Below are 18,614 nucleotides of genomic sequence, written 5' to 3' on the forward strand. Positions count from 1 at the left end.
ACAGCTTGCAGATAGTGTAGCTATAGCCTACATGACATTATTATGGATAGTGTAGCTATAGCCTACATGACATTATTATGGATAGTGTAGCTATAGCCTACATGACATTATTATGGATAGTGTAGCTATAGCCTACATGACATTTATGGATAGTGTAGCTATAGCCTACATGACATTATTATGGATAGTGTAGCTATAGCCTACATGACATTATTATGGATAGTGTAGCTATAGCCTACATGACATTATTATGGACAAAGAGCCAGATAGTGTAGCTATAGCCTACATGACATTATTATGGATAGTGTAGCTATAGCCTACATGACATTATTATGGGAGCCAGTGTAGCTATAGCCTACATGACATTATTATGGACAAAGAGCCAGATACAGTGTAGCTTTAGCCTACATGACATTATTATGGACAAAGAGCCAGATACAGTGTAGCTATAGCCTACATGACATTATTATGGATAGTGTAGCTATAGCCTACATGACATTATTATGGACAAAGAGCCAGATACAGTGTAGCTATAGCCTACATGACATTATTATGGACAAAGAGCCAGATACAGTGTAGCTTTAGCCTACATGACATTATTATGGACAAAGAGCCAGATACAGTGTAGCTATAGCCTACATGACATTATTATGGATAGTGTAGCTATAGCCTACATGACATTATTATAGGACAAAGAGCCAGATTCTTCAGTGCAACAAAGCATGGATTTATAGCCTACAAGACATTATTATGGACATAGAGCCAGATAAAGTGTACATATTTCTCATGACATTATTATGACCACACAAGAGCCATTGTGTACAGTTACTTCAATATAGCAATAGCCTACATGACATTATTTTAGGACAAAAAGATCCACCTTGTCTCAGTGGTGATTTTAGCTGTAGATCCTACCATGACATTATTATGGACAAAGAGCCAGATTCTTCATGTCAAAACGGCAACAAAGCATGGATCATCATGTCACCAGAATAAGACCCCGGATATTTATTGGAAAGGCACATCAAGCCCATCACCTTGTACCTGTAAAGTCAACATATTTCATCTGTAGCCTAAATTGTAGTGGGAGGACCACACAAGATGTCATTGTGTGACTTAAATTTACTTCAATATATGTTTATCTCAATATTAGTGCACAAACGCGTTTCCACCGCCATGTCTTGCATTTTAGACAAAAAGATCCTACCTTGTCTCAGTGGTGATTTTAGACACAAAAAGATCCTACCTTGTCTCAGTGGTGATTTTAGACACAAAAAGATCCTACCTTGTCTCAGTGGTGATTTTAGACACAAAAAGATCCTACCTTGTCTCAGTGGTGATTTTAGACACAAAAAGATCCTACCTTGTCTCAGTGGTGATTTTAGACACAAAAAGATCCTACCTTGTCTCAGTGGTGATTTTAGACACAAAAAGATCCTACCTTGTCTCAGTGGTGATTTTAGACACAAAAAGATCCTACCTTGTCTCAGTGGTGATTTTAGCATGTAAATCTTGGTGGGGCAAAACAATGTAATCAAAAAAGAAAGTGGGATGCTTGCCAGCAAAGTCACTAAACAATACATGAATAGCACTATAATGGTGCCCACAACCGGTTAGGGCCGACATAAAGCTGTCCCAGCAGCAGTCCCATAACCAGCTGCACCTGGCTAACAGCTGATCCTGGTCTGGCAGCGAAACACTTCTTTCAGCCTCATTTACTGCCTTTAAAAAACATGGCTGATATGGCTGACTTGCTTAAATGTGGTTTCTACTGACAATGGAGATGTACAAACTACGGCATAAGGGGGAGACAGACAAGCCACCTGCTCTGAATGATGGGTCGCCACTGCCTTGTATAGCGTATTTTGTTTTGTCGACATTTGGAAAGTAACAACATTTACATTATATCTCTATGGGGAGCGCGCCAAATCTTTTGATGAATTCCAAAACCAAAAAATCTCAAAGTGCAAGAGCAGAAGATGACAAGGCTACCTGACTGGCAGGTGAGTGACGTACTTTACTCGCATAAAAAGGCTGGATGGAAAACTGGTTAGTAAGACAGTTTGTCAGCTATTTTTGGAGGCCTTGGTGGTGATTGTGTGTGTAGGTAGGTTCTCTCTCCAGTCTCCAGTCTCTAGTTTTGGCCTCTCTCTCCTATCTGCAGTCTCTGTGTCTCCCAGCGGTAGTTTTGGCCTCTCTCTACTCCCTGCAGTCTCTGTCTCCCAGCGGTAGTTTTGGCCCCTCTCTACTCCCTGCAGTCTCTGTGTCTCTCAGCAGTAGTTTTGGCCTCTCTCCTATCTGCAGTCTCTGCGTCTCTCAGCAGTAGTTTTGGCCTCTCCTATCTGCAGTCTCTGCGTCTCTCAGCAGTAGTTTTGGCCTCTCCCTGCAGTCTCTGTGTCTCTCAGCGGTAGTTTTGGCCTCTCTCCTATCTGCAGTCTCTGTGTCTCTCAGCAGTAGTTTTGGCCTCTCTCTCCTCCCTGCAGTCTCTGTGTCTCTCAGCGGTAGTTTTGGCCTCTCTCTCCTATCTGCAGTCTCTGTGTCTCTCAGCGGTAGTTTTGGCCTCTCTCTCCTATCTGCAGTCTCTGTGTCTCTCAGCAGTAGTTTTGGCAGTCTCTGTGTCTCTCTAGTTTTGGCCTCTCCCTGCAGTCTCTGTGTCTCTCAGCGGTAGTTTTGGCCTCTCTCTCTCCTATCTGCAGTAGTTTTGGCCTCTCTCCTATCTGCAGTCTCTGTGTCTCCCAGCGGTAGTTTTGGCCTCTCTCCTATCTGCAGTCTCTGTGTCTCTCAGCGGTAGTTTTGGCCTCTCTCTCCTCCCTGCAGTCTCTGTGTCTCCCAGCGGTAGTTTTGGCCTCTCTCTCTCCTCCCTGCAGCCTCTCTCTCTGTGTCTCCCTGCAGTCTCTGTGTCTCCCAGCGGTAGTTTTGGCCTCTCTCTCCTCCCTGCAGTCTCTGTGTCTCCCAGCGGTAGTTTTGGCCTCTCTCTCCTCCCTGCAGTCTCTGTGTCTCTCAGCGGTAGTTTTGGCCTCTCTCTCCTCCCTGCAGCCTCAGCGTCTCCCAGCGGTTGTCTTAGCCTTGTTGATCAGTGTGTGTAGGTAACAGTAGAAGTACATCAGGTTGTCGTACTGTCCTGTGTACTCCTGTCTCAGACACAGCTCCTGGTAGTCCTTGAGGAAGTAGTAGACAGCCTCTATGGTTGCCAGGTAGGTGTCTGGAGAACCTTTCTGATGGCGCCAGAAACACGTCTTCCGGGTCTTCAGCTCCACACGGAGCAACGCTGCAGGAACAGAGAAGAGAACAGTCCATCAGTCATTATCAGGGCCAAGAGTTTGTCCTGTTCACATTGTGACCCGACCAGGAAAAACTCTGGGCTCTTGTTGTAGGCTATAACTAGGTAATAACAAAGTAGTTATGTAATGTACAGCACTTTAAGTTACATCAATGCTGTATCTATCATAATTACCCTGTAGTCTCTCATCTGTGATGATTCTGGTGGTCTGGTTCCATGTGCTGTCGATGAACACCACTCTCTGGAGGGGACAGGCCCCTGGTGTCTCAGTCTGGCCCTCTATCCCTGCTTCCCCTCCCCTCTCTTCTGTGTGTGTGGCTCCTGATGTGTGTCCCTCAGCCTGCTGTGTGGCCCCTGGCGTCTCCTCGGCTCTGGGCCTCTTTGGGGACGGTTCCTCATCTGGGGAGGCAGCTGACTTCATGACAGCCAGGTTCTGTAATCTCCATGTCATCTCCTCCACTGAGACTGATCCAGGACCAGGGAACACCAGCACTACCTAAACATGCACGCACACACACCCAATACTTGTCACAGTCATTTCAAGTCAACATAATACAAATGGTATTAATATTATCTAATCAGGTTATGTTAGAATGACACATTTTTATGTATATGATGTGGTAAACAAACTGTTTATTAGTTAATCAGGCTCACATTGTTCTCTGAATATTTGTTCATATGAAGATGAGGAAAAGCTGACTAACTTTGTCTGTGTCATCTTCATACTCAGGTATGCAGGGGTAGGTGTAGATGGTGACATCATCGGGGGCGAGGATCTTGGCGTGTATGGCTGTGCTCTTCCCATCAACCTCACTGGGATGCTTGATGATGTCAATCTTTATAGGGAGCTGCAAACACAAGTTAGAGAAAGTTTACAGTGTGACCAACCATGTTCATCCATTACAGGTCAGGTATTACCAATACAAACAGTCAACACAGGTACTGTGAATTGTCTCAAACTTGTATCTATACCTACACCATAAGCTTGATCAATTAGTTGAATCAGGTGTGTTCTTTCATGCTGGGCTGTAACAAAAGCCTGCATCTGCACCAGAACCGAAGTACACTTCAATCTAGTGTGTGAGGCACCGTAAGTAGTACTACTATCTCTGACAGCCCATGTCTGCAGGCTAGTGCTTGAATAAAACCAATCAGACTGGCCACTAGAAGCCTGTGTGCTTGAATAAAACCATTCAGACTGGCCACTACAAGCCTGTGTGCTTTAATAAAAAACAATCAGACTGGCCACTACAAGCCTGTGTGTGTTATGTTTAATAAGGCCAATAAGGAGAACAGAGCTCCAGATCTTTCCCTGACCTTGACAGAGGGGATTTCCTGCTGGCTGACGCCCACTAAAGAGCAGCAGGTGTAGCAGAAGAACATCCGGGAGCCTCCGCAGCTAGAACACTTCAGCCTGCCCCTCTGCTGCGCCTGCTCCAGCTCCCTGTGGGGAGCCAGCTTCAGACCATGGAGGGGAGGGGAGGCAGGGACAGGGTTCTGTTTGGTTACTGGTTTGGAGTCCTTGTCAGGTTGCTGGGTTTTAGCCAGTGGTGATTTGGGAGAGGAGGACACGTCCACACCACTGGGACTGGCGAGCACATCCGAACTGGACATCCCACTGACTGACTGGAGGTGGCTGAAAACAAAAAACATCAAACTGGAGAATCAGGTGCACAGCCTGGGATGTTGTTATACCAGTTAGCTAGGTAGTTGGCTCGCTACTAAGCAAGTCACAACAAATAAGTCAAAAGCCCGCATTTCAAAACATTGCAATATGGATAACTCATTCAAAAGATATAGAATTTTAAATCAATGGTCACAAGAAAATGCAATGAGTAATTTCTAAAAATATATATGGTTTTAAATACATTAATACCAATAATGAAAAAATACAATGTTGACACAGGTATGTTGAATATTGGTCTATAGAGAACTTTTCTACCCATCTCAGCTAAAGTGGGGTGGGAAGTACTCAGTAGTTAGTATGGTTAGTTGGAGTGGGACTGTGTAATACATACCCAGCAGCACGACGTTCTCCGCCCCCTCTAACGCCCAATGCAATATACCGTAATAGACAGTACATGGGATACATATTGGCTTGTAGAAAGGTATAAACGTTGTCTCAGCTAACGTGGGCTGGGAAATGCTCAGTAGGGTCTCTACCGGGGTTTCCATTAGCTGGTAATCCTCTGCTTTTGGACGGTCTTTTTTTATGCAGATTAAATAGTTGCCGGCCAAATTGACCGGAAGAAAAAAACAACGGTAGACAGGCTATCAGTGCATCACCCACCACTTCGCAACGGTAGACAGGCTATCAGTGCATCACCCACCACTTCGTAACGGTAGACAGGCTATCAGTGCATCACCCACCACTTCACAATGTGCCCTGGAGGCAGTATATATTTTTAAAACATACTTAATTGTTTGAAACCCGAATGTTTTACCACATTGTGAGGCACGTCTTACATTGCTTGAAAATCCAACCATAGAAACACGGAGGCAATTATTTTATAAAGACTTCATAGGCATCACACGAGTTTCACATTTGGGGAGCATATCATTTCTTCTACCGATCTGTGCCAGTTATGATCTTCATATGCACATTTTCATGGAATAGATTAACTTCAACAATAACATTTTTGTTTCTCAATCATTGTCTTGTGGTTAATCAAAACATTCTTAATGTTAATCAGCACCAGTCTCTGACATATGGACACATTTATACACTGATCATTGGCGGTTAAATAGCTTAAATTATGGGATGGAGCTCAGAGATGGCCAATGCAGCCATTGGCCTTGAACTTCCATTATCAACTAAGTTAAAATACATAAAGCTGACAAATAAAAACAGTAGAAAATATACTGATAAATTCAGATTCTTTCACATTCATCTCTCAACTCAACTTGTCTGTCTGCCTCCCTTTCTGTCTGTCTGTCTGGCTCCCTTGGCTTGAGCTATCACTAGTGAAGCGCAACATTGTATCAAATCAATCAACTGGATCTGACCCAAAGCTGTCTCTAGTGAACTTGCAACGATCAACTAGTCTATTCCGGGCCCTCAGTTTCCTCAGAGATTTTTGCGCAAGGGAAACTTATTTTATGACTGGATATATGGGATCATCAGATTATGATATTTTACTCTTTCCCACCGAGGCTTGGTGATTATCGAGGGGGGATGGTTGGAAATAGTTTTCAAATAGGCCTACTGTGAGGAACTATTAGGCAATCATTTGCAATGGAAGTAATAAAAATAAAACTTTTGACTGACTGTGTGAGGTGAAGAAAATAATTACTAAAGCTAAGCTTATTAGTGGTCGAACATCCCTAAATGGGCATTTTCTTACATTTGCGCACAACAGGCCAGGTAGGCTACTTCTATGCGTGCTCAGGCGCGTGTTCCCTCAACATTAACAAGACAGAAACAAGGCCCATGCTCATTGCTCACATGGAGCACTCCAAATAAATGACAATGACTACTGAGTATTTCCCAACCCACTTTAGCTGAGACTGGTCAAAAAGTTCTCTCTACAAGCCAATGTGTATTGCTTTGGGGATTATAGATTTTTTTACATTTTTATTTAACTAGGCAGATTGGGTGGAGTGAAAAGCCAGCAGCAGGCTGTGCGACACAGCCCCCCGCCAAAACTAGTAGAGACCCTACTGAGTATTTCCCACCCCAGTTTAGCTGAGACAGGTATAGCAGCGGGAAGTAAGGGTGCTGTGTCGCAATTTTTTTTAAACCTTTTTGGGGGGGGTTCCACAAAAGTGGGCCTTTAATAGTGCTGTATTAGTGGACCGACCCATATAGCCCCCCCCCTCCTCCTACGAACAGGTACTAAAGTTCTCTCTACAAGCCAATAAGTATCCCACATACAGTGTATTGCATTGCAGAGATAGGAGTGGTTGAAGTAAGGAGTCACCAGTACTCTGTATTAAACCCGTTACCCAGCACAAGAGACCCATTTAAGTTTTGCAGAATCTATTGAATAATTTCAATAACATTATTTGTATTTTGTTAAGACTATTTATTTAAATATAGCCTACACAATAGTTTATAATACAAATAAATGCGGTATAAATAATACAATATTTAAATTATCCATACATTTATTCAGAGGTGGTTGCAATGCTGTGAAAAAAAGTTGTACCACAGAACAATGAGACAGATATTTCACCGGATGTATACATGTGAAACTTCTGCTTGGCGTTTCCACAGTAAGAGGAAGCCCAGTGGGAGAATATTATTTCTAGAACGGGCTAATATAATCTGGCTAGCTCGTGCTTGGCTCTGCCCACTATGACTCATTTGTTCCGATTGGAAACAACAGGCTGTGGTCTATCTTGATTTAGTTATAAAACTATTTGGTTGTACATTTACATTTAAGTCATTTAGCAGACGCTCTTATCCAGAGCGACTTACAAATTGGTGAATTCACCTTCTGACATCAGTGGAACAGCCACTTTACAATAGTGCATCTAAATCATTTAAGGGGGGGGGGGGGGGGTGAGAAGGATTACTTTATCCTATCCTAGGTATTCCTTGAAGAGGTGGGGTTTCAGGTGTCTCCGGAAGGAGCACTAGAGTGCTAAAACAAACATATATTACCAAAGTTTAGCATGTCTTTGCAGGGGGAATGCTGGGCATAATATCTTGTTGCTTGGAGAATGGTAATGTCAGCATTGCAGTGTGTAAGCAAAGAGTTTTATAACTAACCCATTGTGCTAACTTAGTTAGCTAGAATCTTGTTGCAGATAATGATAGCTAGCTAAATTAGCTTGAGGCTATAAACACGTTCATATAGCGATACAAGGAATGTTTTTGTCTAACAGTGGAAGACATAAATCCCATTTCACAATTCATTAACGTTACCTGTTTAAAATGAGACTTGATCCAATTGATTTAGAGCAATTGTATATGTACTCTGAAGCGGAGCAAGCATGGACTCGCTCTACACCGGAAGTGTCAACCGGAAGAAGTTAGCGGCGCTAATGTTAATGACAGCTGTTACCTAGCAACGGAACACATACATAATATTTTGACACGCATCTTTGGAGGGTCAGAGACAAAACATGGCTAAACAACAAGACCCAGAGGACGATGAAGAAATCCTGAGCACGTTTGAAAAGTTTGTTCGAAATCAGGGACTGGTAAGAAAAGCCTTATAAACAATGGTTATTTATTAGAGACTGCTGCCAATGTGTTAATTTGACGTTAGCTAACGTTAACAAGTAGTTCCTAGCACAGTCCAGGCAAGATTACATAGTGTAGGCAATTTTGTTTTCTACCATGTGTTAAGCTGTAAGAATTCACTTGCTAATTGTGTACACTACCGGTAAAAAGTTTTAGAATACCTACTCATTCAAGGGTTTTTCTTAAATTTTTTACTATTTTCTACATTGTAGAATAATAGTTAAGACATCATAACTATGAAATAACTCATATGGAATCATGTAGTAACCCAAAAAGTGTTAAACAAATCAAAATATATTTTATGGTTGAGATTCTTCAAATAGCCACCCTATTTGAAGGAGTTCCCACATATGCTGAGCACTTGTTGGCTGCTTTTCCTTCACTCTGCGGTCCGACTCACCCCAAACCATCTCATTTGGGTTGAGGTTGGGTGATTGTGTAGGCCAGGTCATCTGATGCAGCACTCCATCACTCCTCATCTTGGTAAAAATGGCCCTTACACAGCCTGGAGGTGTGTTGGGTCATTGTCCTGTTGAAAAACAAATGATAGTCCCGCTAAGCCCAAACCAGATGGGATGGCATATCACTGCAGAATGCTGTGGTAGCCATGCTAGTTAAGTGTGCCTTGAATTCTAAATACCAGCAAAGCACCATCATACCTCCTCCTATATGCTTTACGGTGGGAAATACACATGCAGAGATCATCCGTTCACCCACATCACGTCTCACATGGTGGTTGGAACCAAAAATCTCAAATTTGGACTCCAGACCAAATGACAAATTTCCACTGGTTTAATGTCCATTGCTCATGTTTCTTGGCCCAAGTAAGTCTCTTCTTCTTATTGGTGTCCTTTAGTCGTGGTTTCTTTGCAGCAATTCGACCCTGAAGGCCTGATTCACACAGTCTCATCTGAACAGTTGATGTTGAGATGTGTCTGTTACTTGAACTCTGTGAAGCATTTATTTGGGCTGCAATTTCTGAGGCTGGTAACTAATGAACTTATCATCTGCAGCATAGGTAACTCTGGTTCTTCCTTTCCTGTGGCGGTCCTCATGAGAGCCAGTTTCATCATAGCGCTTGATGGTTTTTGCGACTGCAATTGAAGAAACTTTCAAAGTTCTTGAAATTTTCCGTATTGACTGACCTTCATGTCTTAAAGTTATGATGGTCTGTTGTTTCTCTTTGCATATTTCTGCGGTTCATAATATGGACTTGGTCAATTACCAAAACTATCTTCTGAATACCACCCCTACCTTTGTCACAACACAACTGATTGGCTCAAACGCATTAAGAAGGAAAGAAATTCCACAAATTAACTTTGAAGAAATGCATTCCAGGTGACTACCTCATGAAGATGTTTTAGAGAATGCCAAGAGTGTGCAACGCTGCATCAAGGCAAAGGGTGGCTATTTGAAGAATCTCAAATATAAAATATATTTGGATTTGTTTTACACTTTTTTGGTTACTACATGAGTCCATGTGTTATTTCATAGTTTTTATGTCTTCACTAATATTCTAAAATATAGAAAATAGTAATACATGAAGAAAAACCCTTGAATGAGTATTGGTGTTCTTAGACTTTTGACCGGTAGTGTAGGTATTTGAGATGGATCACAACATGATAATAATCAACATAAATACTCACATATAACAAATAGGCCTACATCATGATACTGAAACGGTCTCTCAACATTTTCTGTAGGTTGACTGGCCCGTGGCGTTTGAGGAGAATATAGAGATATCATCCCACTTCAAACATTACAGCCATCCCAGACAGATATATGACTACTTTAAAGTAAACGTGCCATTCCCAGTGGACGTCACCATGTCCTTCTCCAAGAGCATAGAGGAGCTATATTCCAAGATAAAACTACATGCATCCATAATGTCACAAGAACAGAGCAAAAACAAGAATGCGGAGTCAGTTTTTGATGACATGAATAAATGTAAGTAGCTACACTACCCACAGCTCTCAAATTCACCATCAGGCCAAAGTGTATATTTATAGCCCAGGTCATTGAAACATAGGGCTGCTGTGAAGTGGTGATACCGTTGCCATTATCCCAATGTTTCTTTCTCAGATAAAATGTATGTGCAAAGAGCACATCGAATCATGAAAGAGCAGGTAATGATTTTCAGACAGTGAAATTGCAGAGTTGCAGTTATAATTATTTGTATTAGATTTGATCATTTATATAGGATGATTCTGATTTACAACAACATTGACTGTTTCATTCCAGAGTGAGGCAGTGTCGCGGAGCTTGGACATCAAGGTGAGTCTGTTGTCTTGTCTGTTTATGGCTCTTTACACCATGAGGGACATATCTCTGGTGTTTACTTAGTTAAACTAATGAGTTGTGTTTCTCCAGGACTATGACTACCCAGGGTTTGATGCAGTCGAGGACACTGACATCCCAGGACATCCTGATGCCTTACAGCATTTGGACAGAGTATCAGAGGCCCAAGGCTTTAATGTACGTACCTGCAAACTCAAATCTACTCTGTGTGTGTGTGTGTGTGTGTGTGTGTGTGTGTGTGTGTGTGTGTGTGTGTGTGTGTGTGTGTGTGTGTGTGTGTGTGTGTGTGTGTGAGAGAGTACCAGACCAGAGTTCTGCTCTCTCTCATCACAGGGGAATACTGTGGCAGCTCTGCAACCAATCACGTTAATCTAAGGAGCAGCCAGGCTCCTATTAAAGTCCTGTAGTATTAACAGTCCCAGGCTGCATCCTAAATGGTACCCTATTCCCTATATAGTGCACTACTTTTAACCAGGGCCCATAGAGTTTCCCATAGGGCTCTGGTCAAAAGTAGTGCAGTATACAGAAACGGAGAGACAAATGAAAGGCAGAGTAAACCAGCGCTGGGCTAGGTCTTATTTATGACCACAAACACTAATATCCATCCATTGCGCTGAAAGCCAGATGTGGCCGGTCCGGGTGATGGAGAGCAGACTTGTTATGTTATGTCAGGTCTCACAGATACCTGAGCTGTCACAGCTTTTAGGAAAAAGAGAAAGGGATCGCATGCAAACTTTGCATGCATGTCAAGCACATGTGTATTGAATGTGGCCCTCTCCCGCTCTCGGTGCATGCGGTCGGATTCGACTGCATTCCAAGCACACATGATTAATCTCTCACATATGTACTGTAGCTATGCTGCTGTGTGTCAGTCTTTAACGGCAGGGTGGATTGGTATTCATTGAAAAGTAGATTAGAGATTAGCTAGTTATCTGTAATGCTTTATTTAACACTCCTGTGTCAGCTGGTATTTACCGACACAATTGGGAACTACCTACCAACAGTATGGTCATGGTGGCTGTTTCACTGAGTTATCAAAATACTAAAGAATAATTATTGAGCAATTATTATGTAATTACCACTTTGCAATTACCATTTAATTGCTGTGTACATAACAGAACAATTCCGTCTCATTAGGGTTAGGCTAATCATCATTAATCCTGCCGTATGTGTGTGTATGATTCTTTACTGCAGCCAGGCTTCCTGAAGATCTGGAGGCCGTTCTTTCTGTGTGATCTGTCCGTGGCTGTTCTCAAAGACACATTCTGGTGGTTCTTCCTCCACAGATTTAAGGTGACTTCACTCCAACCTTTGTGATGCACTATATCAACGGACAATGCAACCAAGACATGTCACTTTGATACATATATTAATATGAGGCAGATGATGGGGGAGGCTCGTCTTTTACTCCAGCCTCTACAGTACATCCATCACTGGTAATATAGTATTTATAGATGAATGTGATTTAGAGGAAATGTGTGCAGTGAAAATGATCTTATCTGAAGGTTTCTGCCAGATTCCACAACTAAGTTATGATATACTCAGTATTAAGCAGAGGCAGTCTTACACACGTATGCACAATAGAAAGCGTATGCACAATATAACTATTGAAATATTGTACGTAATAGTTTTGAAATATTGTACGTAATAGTTCCTGATAGAGTTGAGTAAATGATGAAATGTATGGCTCTGTGCGTACATTTATTTTAGAATATGTTCTGACAGTTGTTGATGCTGTCAGGTTAGGTAGCATTCCGTACCTTACAGTGTGGAATTGTGTGTCAATATCCTCCCAGCCTAATGTGGAGGAGGAGAGCCAGTTGTTTGATCGGATCTCTGGAGCCTTTGTCTCTCTGCTGATGACCGTTCAGATGGACCTGAAGGACAAGCTCTTTAAGGTACTTATGTATATTTAACAAACACTGTTATCCAGAGAGACTTACATTCAGAGCATTCAGCTCTCACAGTCATTGCAAGTAGAACCTTCTTCAAAAACAGCTGCTGTCTGCAAAATCACTGCTTCTAACTTACTTGAAGAAAAGACAAGTATCAGTGTTTGTGCAAGACAAGACAGGTGCACCAGTTACAGTAAAGACTGTGTGTGTGTTCCAGGTGTATGCAGACTGCCTGGCCCAGGCGGTCTACACAGCGTTCTACGGAGCGTTCCCTGGGTCCATGGAACGTCTGGGCCATGACTTCAAGACAGACCTGGCTGACCTCATCTCCCTCTGGGTGTCAGGTTAGTGTTATTGTTTGGGTCTGGTGATCACAGCATGCAACCACATCACGCTGTATTTAGAGAGCAGTTTAACATCTAAATGCATTACAGACTTTATAAACAACAACATGACAAACTGTAAATGACAAAGAACAACAAAGATCAAATCAAAATGTATTTGTCACATGCTTGGTAAACAACAGGTGTAGACTAACAGTGAAATGCTTACTTACGGGCCCTTCTTAACAATGCAGAGAGAAAATAGAAACATTTTAGAAAAAAATTGTAACACAAGGAATAAATACACAGTGAGTAATGGTAACTTGGCTGTATACACGGGGTACCAGTACTGAGTCATGGTAACTTGGCTGTATACACGGGGTACCAGTACTGAGTCATGGTAACTTGGCTGTATACACGGGGTACCAGTACTGAGTCATGGTAACTTGGCTATATACATGGGGTACCAGTACTGAGTCATGGTAACTTGGCTGTATACACGGGGTACCTTGGTAACTTGGCTGTACACAGGGTACCAGTACTGAGTCATGGTAACTTGGCTGTATACACAGGGTACCAGTACTGAGTCATGGTAACTTGGCTATATACATGGGGTACCAGTACTGAGTCATGTAACTTGGCTGTCATGGTAACTTGGCTGTATACACGGGGTACCAGTACTGAGTCATGGTAACTTGGCTGTATACATGGGGTACCAGTACTGAGTCATGGTAACTTGGCTATATACACGGGGTACCAGTACTGAGTCATGGTAACTTGGCTGTATACACGGGGTACCAGTAACTGGCTGTATACACTGGGTAAGTTGAGTCATGGTAACTTGGCTGTATACACAGGGTACCAGTACTGAGTTATGGTAACTTGGCTGTATACACGGGGTACCTTGGTAACTTGGCTGTATATACGGGGTACCAGTACTGAGTCATGGTAACTTGGCTGTTTACACGGGGTACCTTGGTAACGTGGCTATATACACGGGGTACCAGTACTGAGTCATGGTAACTTGGCTATATACACGGGGTACCAGTACTGAGTCATGGTAACTTGGCTATATACACGGGGTACCAGTACTGAGTCATGGTAACTTGGCTGTATGGGGGTACCTTGGTAACTTGGCTGTATACACGGGGTACCAGTACTGAGTAATGGTAACTTGGTTGTATACACGGGGTACCAGTACTGAGTCATGGTAACTTGGCTGTTTACACGGGGTACCTTGGTAACTTGGCTATATACACGGGGTACCAGTACTGAGTCATGGTAACTTGGCTATATACACGGGGTACCAGTACTGAGTCATGGTAACTTGGCTGTATACACGGGGTACCAGTACTGAGTCATGGTAACTTGGCTGTATACACAGGGTACCAGTACTGAGTCATGGTAACTTGGCTGTATACACAGGGTACCAGTACTGAGTCATGGTAACTTGGCTGTATACACTGGGTACCAGTACTGAGTCATGGTAACTTGGCTGTATACACAGGGTACCAGTACTGAGTCATGGCAACTTGGCTGTATACACAGGGTACCAGTACTGAGTCATGGTAACTTGGCTGTATACACAGGGTACCAGTACTGAGTCATGGTAACTTGGCTGTATACACAGGGTACCAGTACTGAGTCATGGTAACTTGGCTGTATACACAGGGTACCAGTACTGAGTCATGGTAACTTGGCTGTATACACGGGGTACCTTGGTAACTTGGCTGTATACACGGGGTACCAGTACTGAGTCATGGTAACTTGGCTTGTATACACGGGGTACCAGTACTGAGTCATGGTAACTTGGCTGTTTACACGGGGTACCTTGGTAACTTGGCTATATACACGGGGTACCAGTACTGAGTCATGGTAACTTGGCTATATACACGGGGTACCAGTACTGAGTCATGGTAACTTGGCTGTATACACGGGGTACCTTGGTAACTTGGCTGTATACACTGGGTACCAGTACTGAGTCATGGTAACTTGGCTGTATACACGGGGTACCAGTACTGAGTCATGGTAACTTGGCTGTATACACGGGGTACCAGTACTGAGTCATGGTAACTTGGCTGTATACACGGGGTACCAGTACTGAGTCATGGTAACTTGGCTATATACATGGGGTACCAGTACTGAGTCATGGTAACTTGGCTGTATACACGGGGTACCTTGGTAACTTGGCTGTATACACAGGGTACCAGTACTGAGTCATGGTAACTTGGCTGTATACACAGGGTACCAGTACTGAGTCATGGTAACTTGGCTATATACATGGGGTACCAGTACTGAGTCATGGTAACTTGGCTGTATACACGGGGTACCTTGGTAACTTGGCTGTATACACGGGGTACCAGTACTGAGTCATGGTAACTTGGCTATATACATGGGGTACCAGTACTGAGTCATGGTAACTTGGCTATATACACGGGGTACCAGTACTGAGTCATGGTAACTTGGCTGTATACACGGGGTACCTTGGTAACTTGGCTGTATACACTGGGTACCAGTACTGAGTCATGGTAACTTGGCTGTATACACAGGGTACCAGTACTGAGTTATGGTAACTTGGCTGTATACACGGGGTACCTTGGTAACTTGGCTGTATATACGGGGTACCAGTACTGAGTCATGGTAACTTGGCTGTTTACACGGGGTACCTTGGTAACGTGGCTATATACACGGGGTACCAGTACTGAGTCATGGTAACTTGGCTATATACACGGGGTACCAGTACTGAGTCATGGTAACTTGGCTATATACACGGGGTACCAGTACTGAGTCATGGTAACTTGGCTGTATACACGGGGTACCTTGGTAACTTGGCTGTATACACGGGGTACCAGTACTGAGTAATGGTAACTTGGCTTGTATACACGGGGTACCAGTACTGAGTCATGGTAACTTGGCTGTTTACACGGGGTACCTTGGTAACTTGGCTATATACACGGGGTACCAGTACTGAGTCATGGTAACTTGGCTATATACACGGGGTACCAGTACTGAGTCATGGTAACTTGGCTGTATACACGGGGTACCAGTACTGAGTCATGGTAACTTGGCTGTATACACAGGGTACCAGTACTGAGTCATGGTAACTTGGCTGTATACACAGGGTACCAGTACTGAGTCATGGTAACTTGGCTGTATACACTGGGTACCAGTACTGAGTCATGGTAACTTGGCTGTATACACAGGGTACCAGTACTGAGTCATGGCAACTTGGCTGTATACACAGGGTACCAGTACTGAGTCATGGTAACTTGGCTGTATACACAGGGTACCAGTACTGAGTCATGGTAACTTGGCTGTATACACAGGGTACCAGTACTGAGTCATGGTAACTTGGCTGTATACACAGGGTACCAGTACTGAGTCATGGTAACTTGGCTGTATACACGGGGTACCTTGGTAACTTGGCTGTATACACGGGGTACCAGTACTGAGTCATGGTAACTTGGCTTGTATACACGGGGTACCAGTACTGAGTCATGGTAACTTGGCTGTTTACACGGGGTACCTTGGTAACTTGGCTATGTTCACGGGGTACCAGTACTGAGTCATGGTAACTTGGCTATATACACGGGGTACCAGTACTGAGTCATGGTAACTTGGCTGTATACACGGGGTACCTTGGTAACTTGGCTGTATACACTGGGTACCAGTACTGAGTCATGGTAACTTGGCTGTATACATGGGGTACCAGTACTGAGTCATGGTAACTTGGCTAGACCAGCACGGGTACCAGTACTGAGTCAGTAACTTGGCTGTATTGGGGGTACCAGTACTGAGTCATGGTAACTTGGCTGTATACACAGGCACCAGTACTGAGTCATGGTAACTTGGCTGTATACACAGGGTACCAGTACTGAGTCATGGTAACTTGGCTGTATACACAGGGTACCAGTACTGAGTCATGGTAACTTGGCTGTATACACAGGGTACCAGTACTGAGTCATGGTAACTTGGCTGTATACACGGGGTACCAGTACTGAGTCATGGTAACTTGGCTGTATACACAGGGTACCAGTACTGAGTCATGGTAACTTGGCTGTATACACGGGGTACCAGTACTGAGTCGATGTACAATGTAATTTAGGTAGATATGTACATATAGGTAGTGGTAAAGTGACTTCGCAACAGTATAGATAATAAACAGTAGCAGCAGCGTATGTGATGAGTCTAAAGAGTTAGTGCAAAAAGAGTCAGACAGTCCAGGTAGCTATGTTGTTATCTATTTAGCTGTCGTATGGCTTGGGGGTAGAAGCTGTTCAGGGTGTTGTTGGTTCCAGACCAGCACCGGTATTGCTTGCCATTCGGTAGCAGAGACACCAGTCTATGTCTTGGGGGTAGAAGCTGTTCAGGGTGTTGTTGGTTCCATACCAGCACCGGTATTGCATGCCATTCGGTAGCAGAGACACCAGTCTATGTCTTGGGGGTAGAAGCTGTTCAGGGTGTTGTTGGTGCCAGACCAGCACCGGTATTGCTTGCCATTCGGTAGCAGAGACACCAGTCTATGTCTTGGGGGTAGAAGCTGTTCAGGGTGTTGTTGGTTCCAGACCAGCACCGGTATTGCTTGCCATTCGGTAGCAGAGACACCAGTCTATGTCTTGGGGGTATAAGCTGTTCAGGGTGTTGTTGGTTCCAGACCAGCACCGGTATTGCTTGCCATTCGGTAGCAGAGACACCAGTCTATGTCTTGGGGGTAGAAGCTGTTCAGGGTGTTGTTGGTTCCAGACCAGCACCGGTATTGCTTGCCATTCGGTAGCAGAGACACCAGTCTATGTCTTGGGGGTAGAAGCTGTTCAGGGTGTTGTTGGTTCCAGACCAGCACCGGTATTGCTTGCCATTCGGTAGCAGAGACACCAGTCTATGTCTTGGGGGTAGAAGCTGTTCAGGGTGTTGTTGGTTCCAGACCAGCACCGGTATTGCTTGCCATTTGGTAGCATAGACACTAGTCTATGTCTTGGGGGTAGAAGCTGTTCAGGGTGTTGTTGGTGCCAGACCAGCACCGGTATTGCTTGCCATTCGGTAGCAGAGACACCAGTCTATGTCTTGGGGGTAGAAGCTGTTCAGGGTGTTGTTGGTGCCAGACCAGCACCGGTATTGCTTGCCATTCGAGACACCAGTCTATGTCTTGCTGGAGTCCGACAGTTTTTGGGCCGTCCTTTTTTTACATTTAAATTTTATTTTTTCACCTTTATTTAACTAGTCATGTCAGTTAAGAACAAATTCTTATTTTCAATGACGGCCTAGGAACAGTGGGTTAACTGCCTGTTCAGGGGCAGAACGACAGATTTGTACCTTGTCAGCTTGGGGATTTGAACTTGCAACCTTCCGGTTACTAGTCCAACGCTCTAACCACTAGATTACCCTGCCGCCCCTTTGATAAGAACAACATACATTTAGTGTTTAAAAATAGTTTGTCTGTCTCCTATGTGTCTCTGTTAGGTGTGAAGCCCACCCTGTTGTCATGGCAGAGCTGGAACCTGGGCTGGCTGGATCCTGTAGACACGTCCGGGAAGAGCCATGGAGAGTCAGCATGTGGTAAGACCTGATCTACTGACCTGTTGTTTCAGATTCACATCTACTGACCTGTTGTTTCAGATTCATGGAGGGTT

At 43.8% G+C, this 18,614-nt stretch overlaps 2 protein-coding genes across 2 annotated transcripts; one reads left to right on the forward strand and one right to left on the reverse strand.

Moving 5' to 3' along the window:
* Positions 1-2,887: 2,887 nt before the first annotated feature.
* Positions 2,888-8,235, reverse strand: dtwd1 (DTW domain containing 1). Its single transcript, XM_064985675.1, has 5 exons — positions 8,151-8,235; positions 4,598-4,916; positions 3,985-4,128; positions 3,455-3,776; positions 2,888-3,268 (listed from the first exon to the last, which is right to left on the reverse strand). Exons 2-5 carry the CDS (start codon positions 4,892-4,894, stop codon positions 3,039-3,041), a joined length of 993 nt encoding a protein of 330 aa, XP_064841747.1. The 5' UTR covers positions 4,895-4,916; positions 8,151-8,235; the 3' UTR covers positions 2,888-3,038.
* A 52-nt stretch (positions 8,236-8,287) lies between these two features.
* On the forward strand, positions 8,288-18,614 carry LOC135553736 (protein FAM227B-like). The gene is made up of 9 exons (XM_064985686.1): positions 8,288-8,428; positions 10,175-10,418; positions 10,554-10,597; positions 10,713-10,745; positions 10,842-10,946; positions 11,964-12,062; positions 12,566-12,667; positions 12,882-13,008; positions 18,445-18,614. The coding sequence occupies exons 1-9, from the start codon at positions 8,351-8,353 to the stop codon at positions 18,549-18,551; spliced, it is 939 nt and encodes a 312-aa protein (XP_064841758.1). The 5' UTR covers positions 8,288-8,350; the 3' UTR covers positions 18,552-18,614.

Source organism: Oncorhynchus masou, chromosome 2, assembly GCF_036934945.1.
Source record: "Oncorhynchus masou masou isolate Uvic2021 chromosome 2, UVic_Omas_1.1, whole genome shotgun sequence".
Classification (NCBI taxonomy): Eukaryota; Metazoa; Chordata; class Actinopteri; order Salmoniformes; family Salmonidae; genus Oncorhynchus; species Oncorhynchus masou.

What these genes read in the sequence shown, in the direction of transcription:
- dtwd1 (XM_064985675.1), bottom strand. Translation starts at nt 4,894, where the DNA reads ATGTCCAGTTCGGATGTGCTCGCCAGTCCCAGTGGTGTGGACGTGTCC. An exon ending in ATGAAGATGACACAGACAAA is followed by an intron (nt 3,777 to 3,984) that starts GTTAGTCAGCTT and finishes GTGCATGTTTAG; the next exon opens with GTAGTGCTGGTGTTCCCTGG. An exon ending in CACAGATGAGAGACTACAGG is followed by an intron (nt 3,269 to 3,454) that starts GTAATTATGATA and finishes CTGTTCCTGCAG; the next exon opens with CGTTGCTCCGTGTGGAGCTG.
- LOC135553736 (XM_064985686.1), top strand. Translation starts at nt 8,351, where the DNA reads ATGGCTAAACAACAAGACCCAGAGGACGATGAAGAAATCCTGAGCACG. An exon ending in ATCGAATCATGAAAGAGCAG is followed by an intron (nt 10,598 to 10,712) that starts GTAATGATTTTC and finishes GTTTCATTCCAG; the next exon opens with AGTGAGGCAGTGTCGCGGAG. An exon ending in TCTTCCTCCACAGATTTAAG is followed by an intron (nt 12,063 to 12,565) that starts GTGACTTCACTC and finishes ATATCCTCCCAG; the next exon opens with CCTAATGTGGAGGAGGAGAG.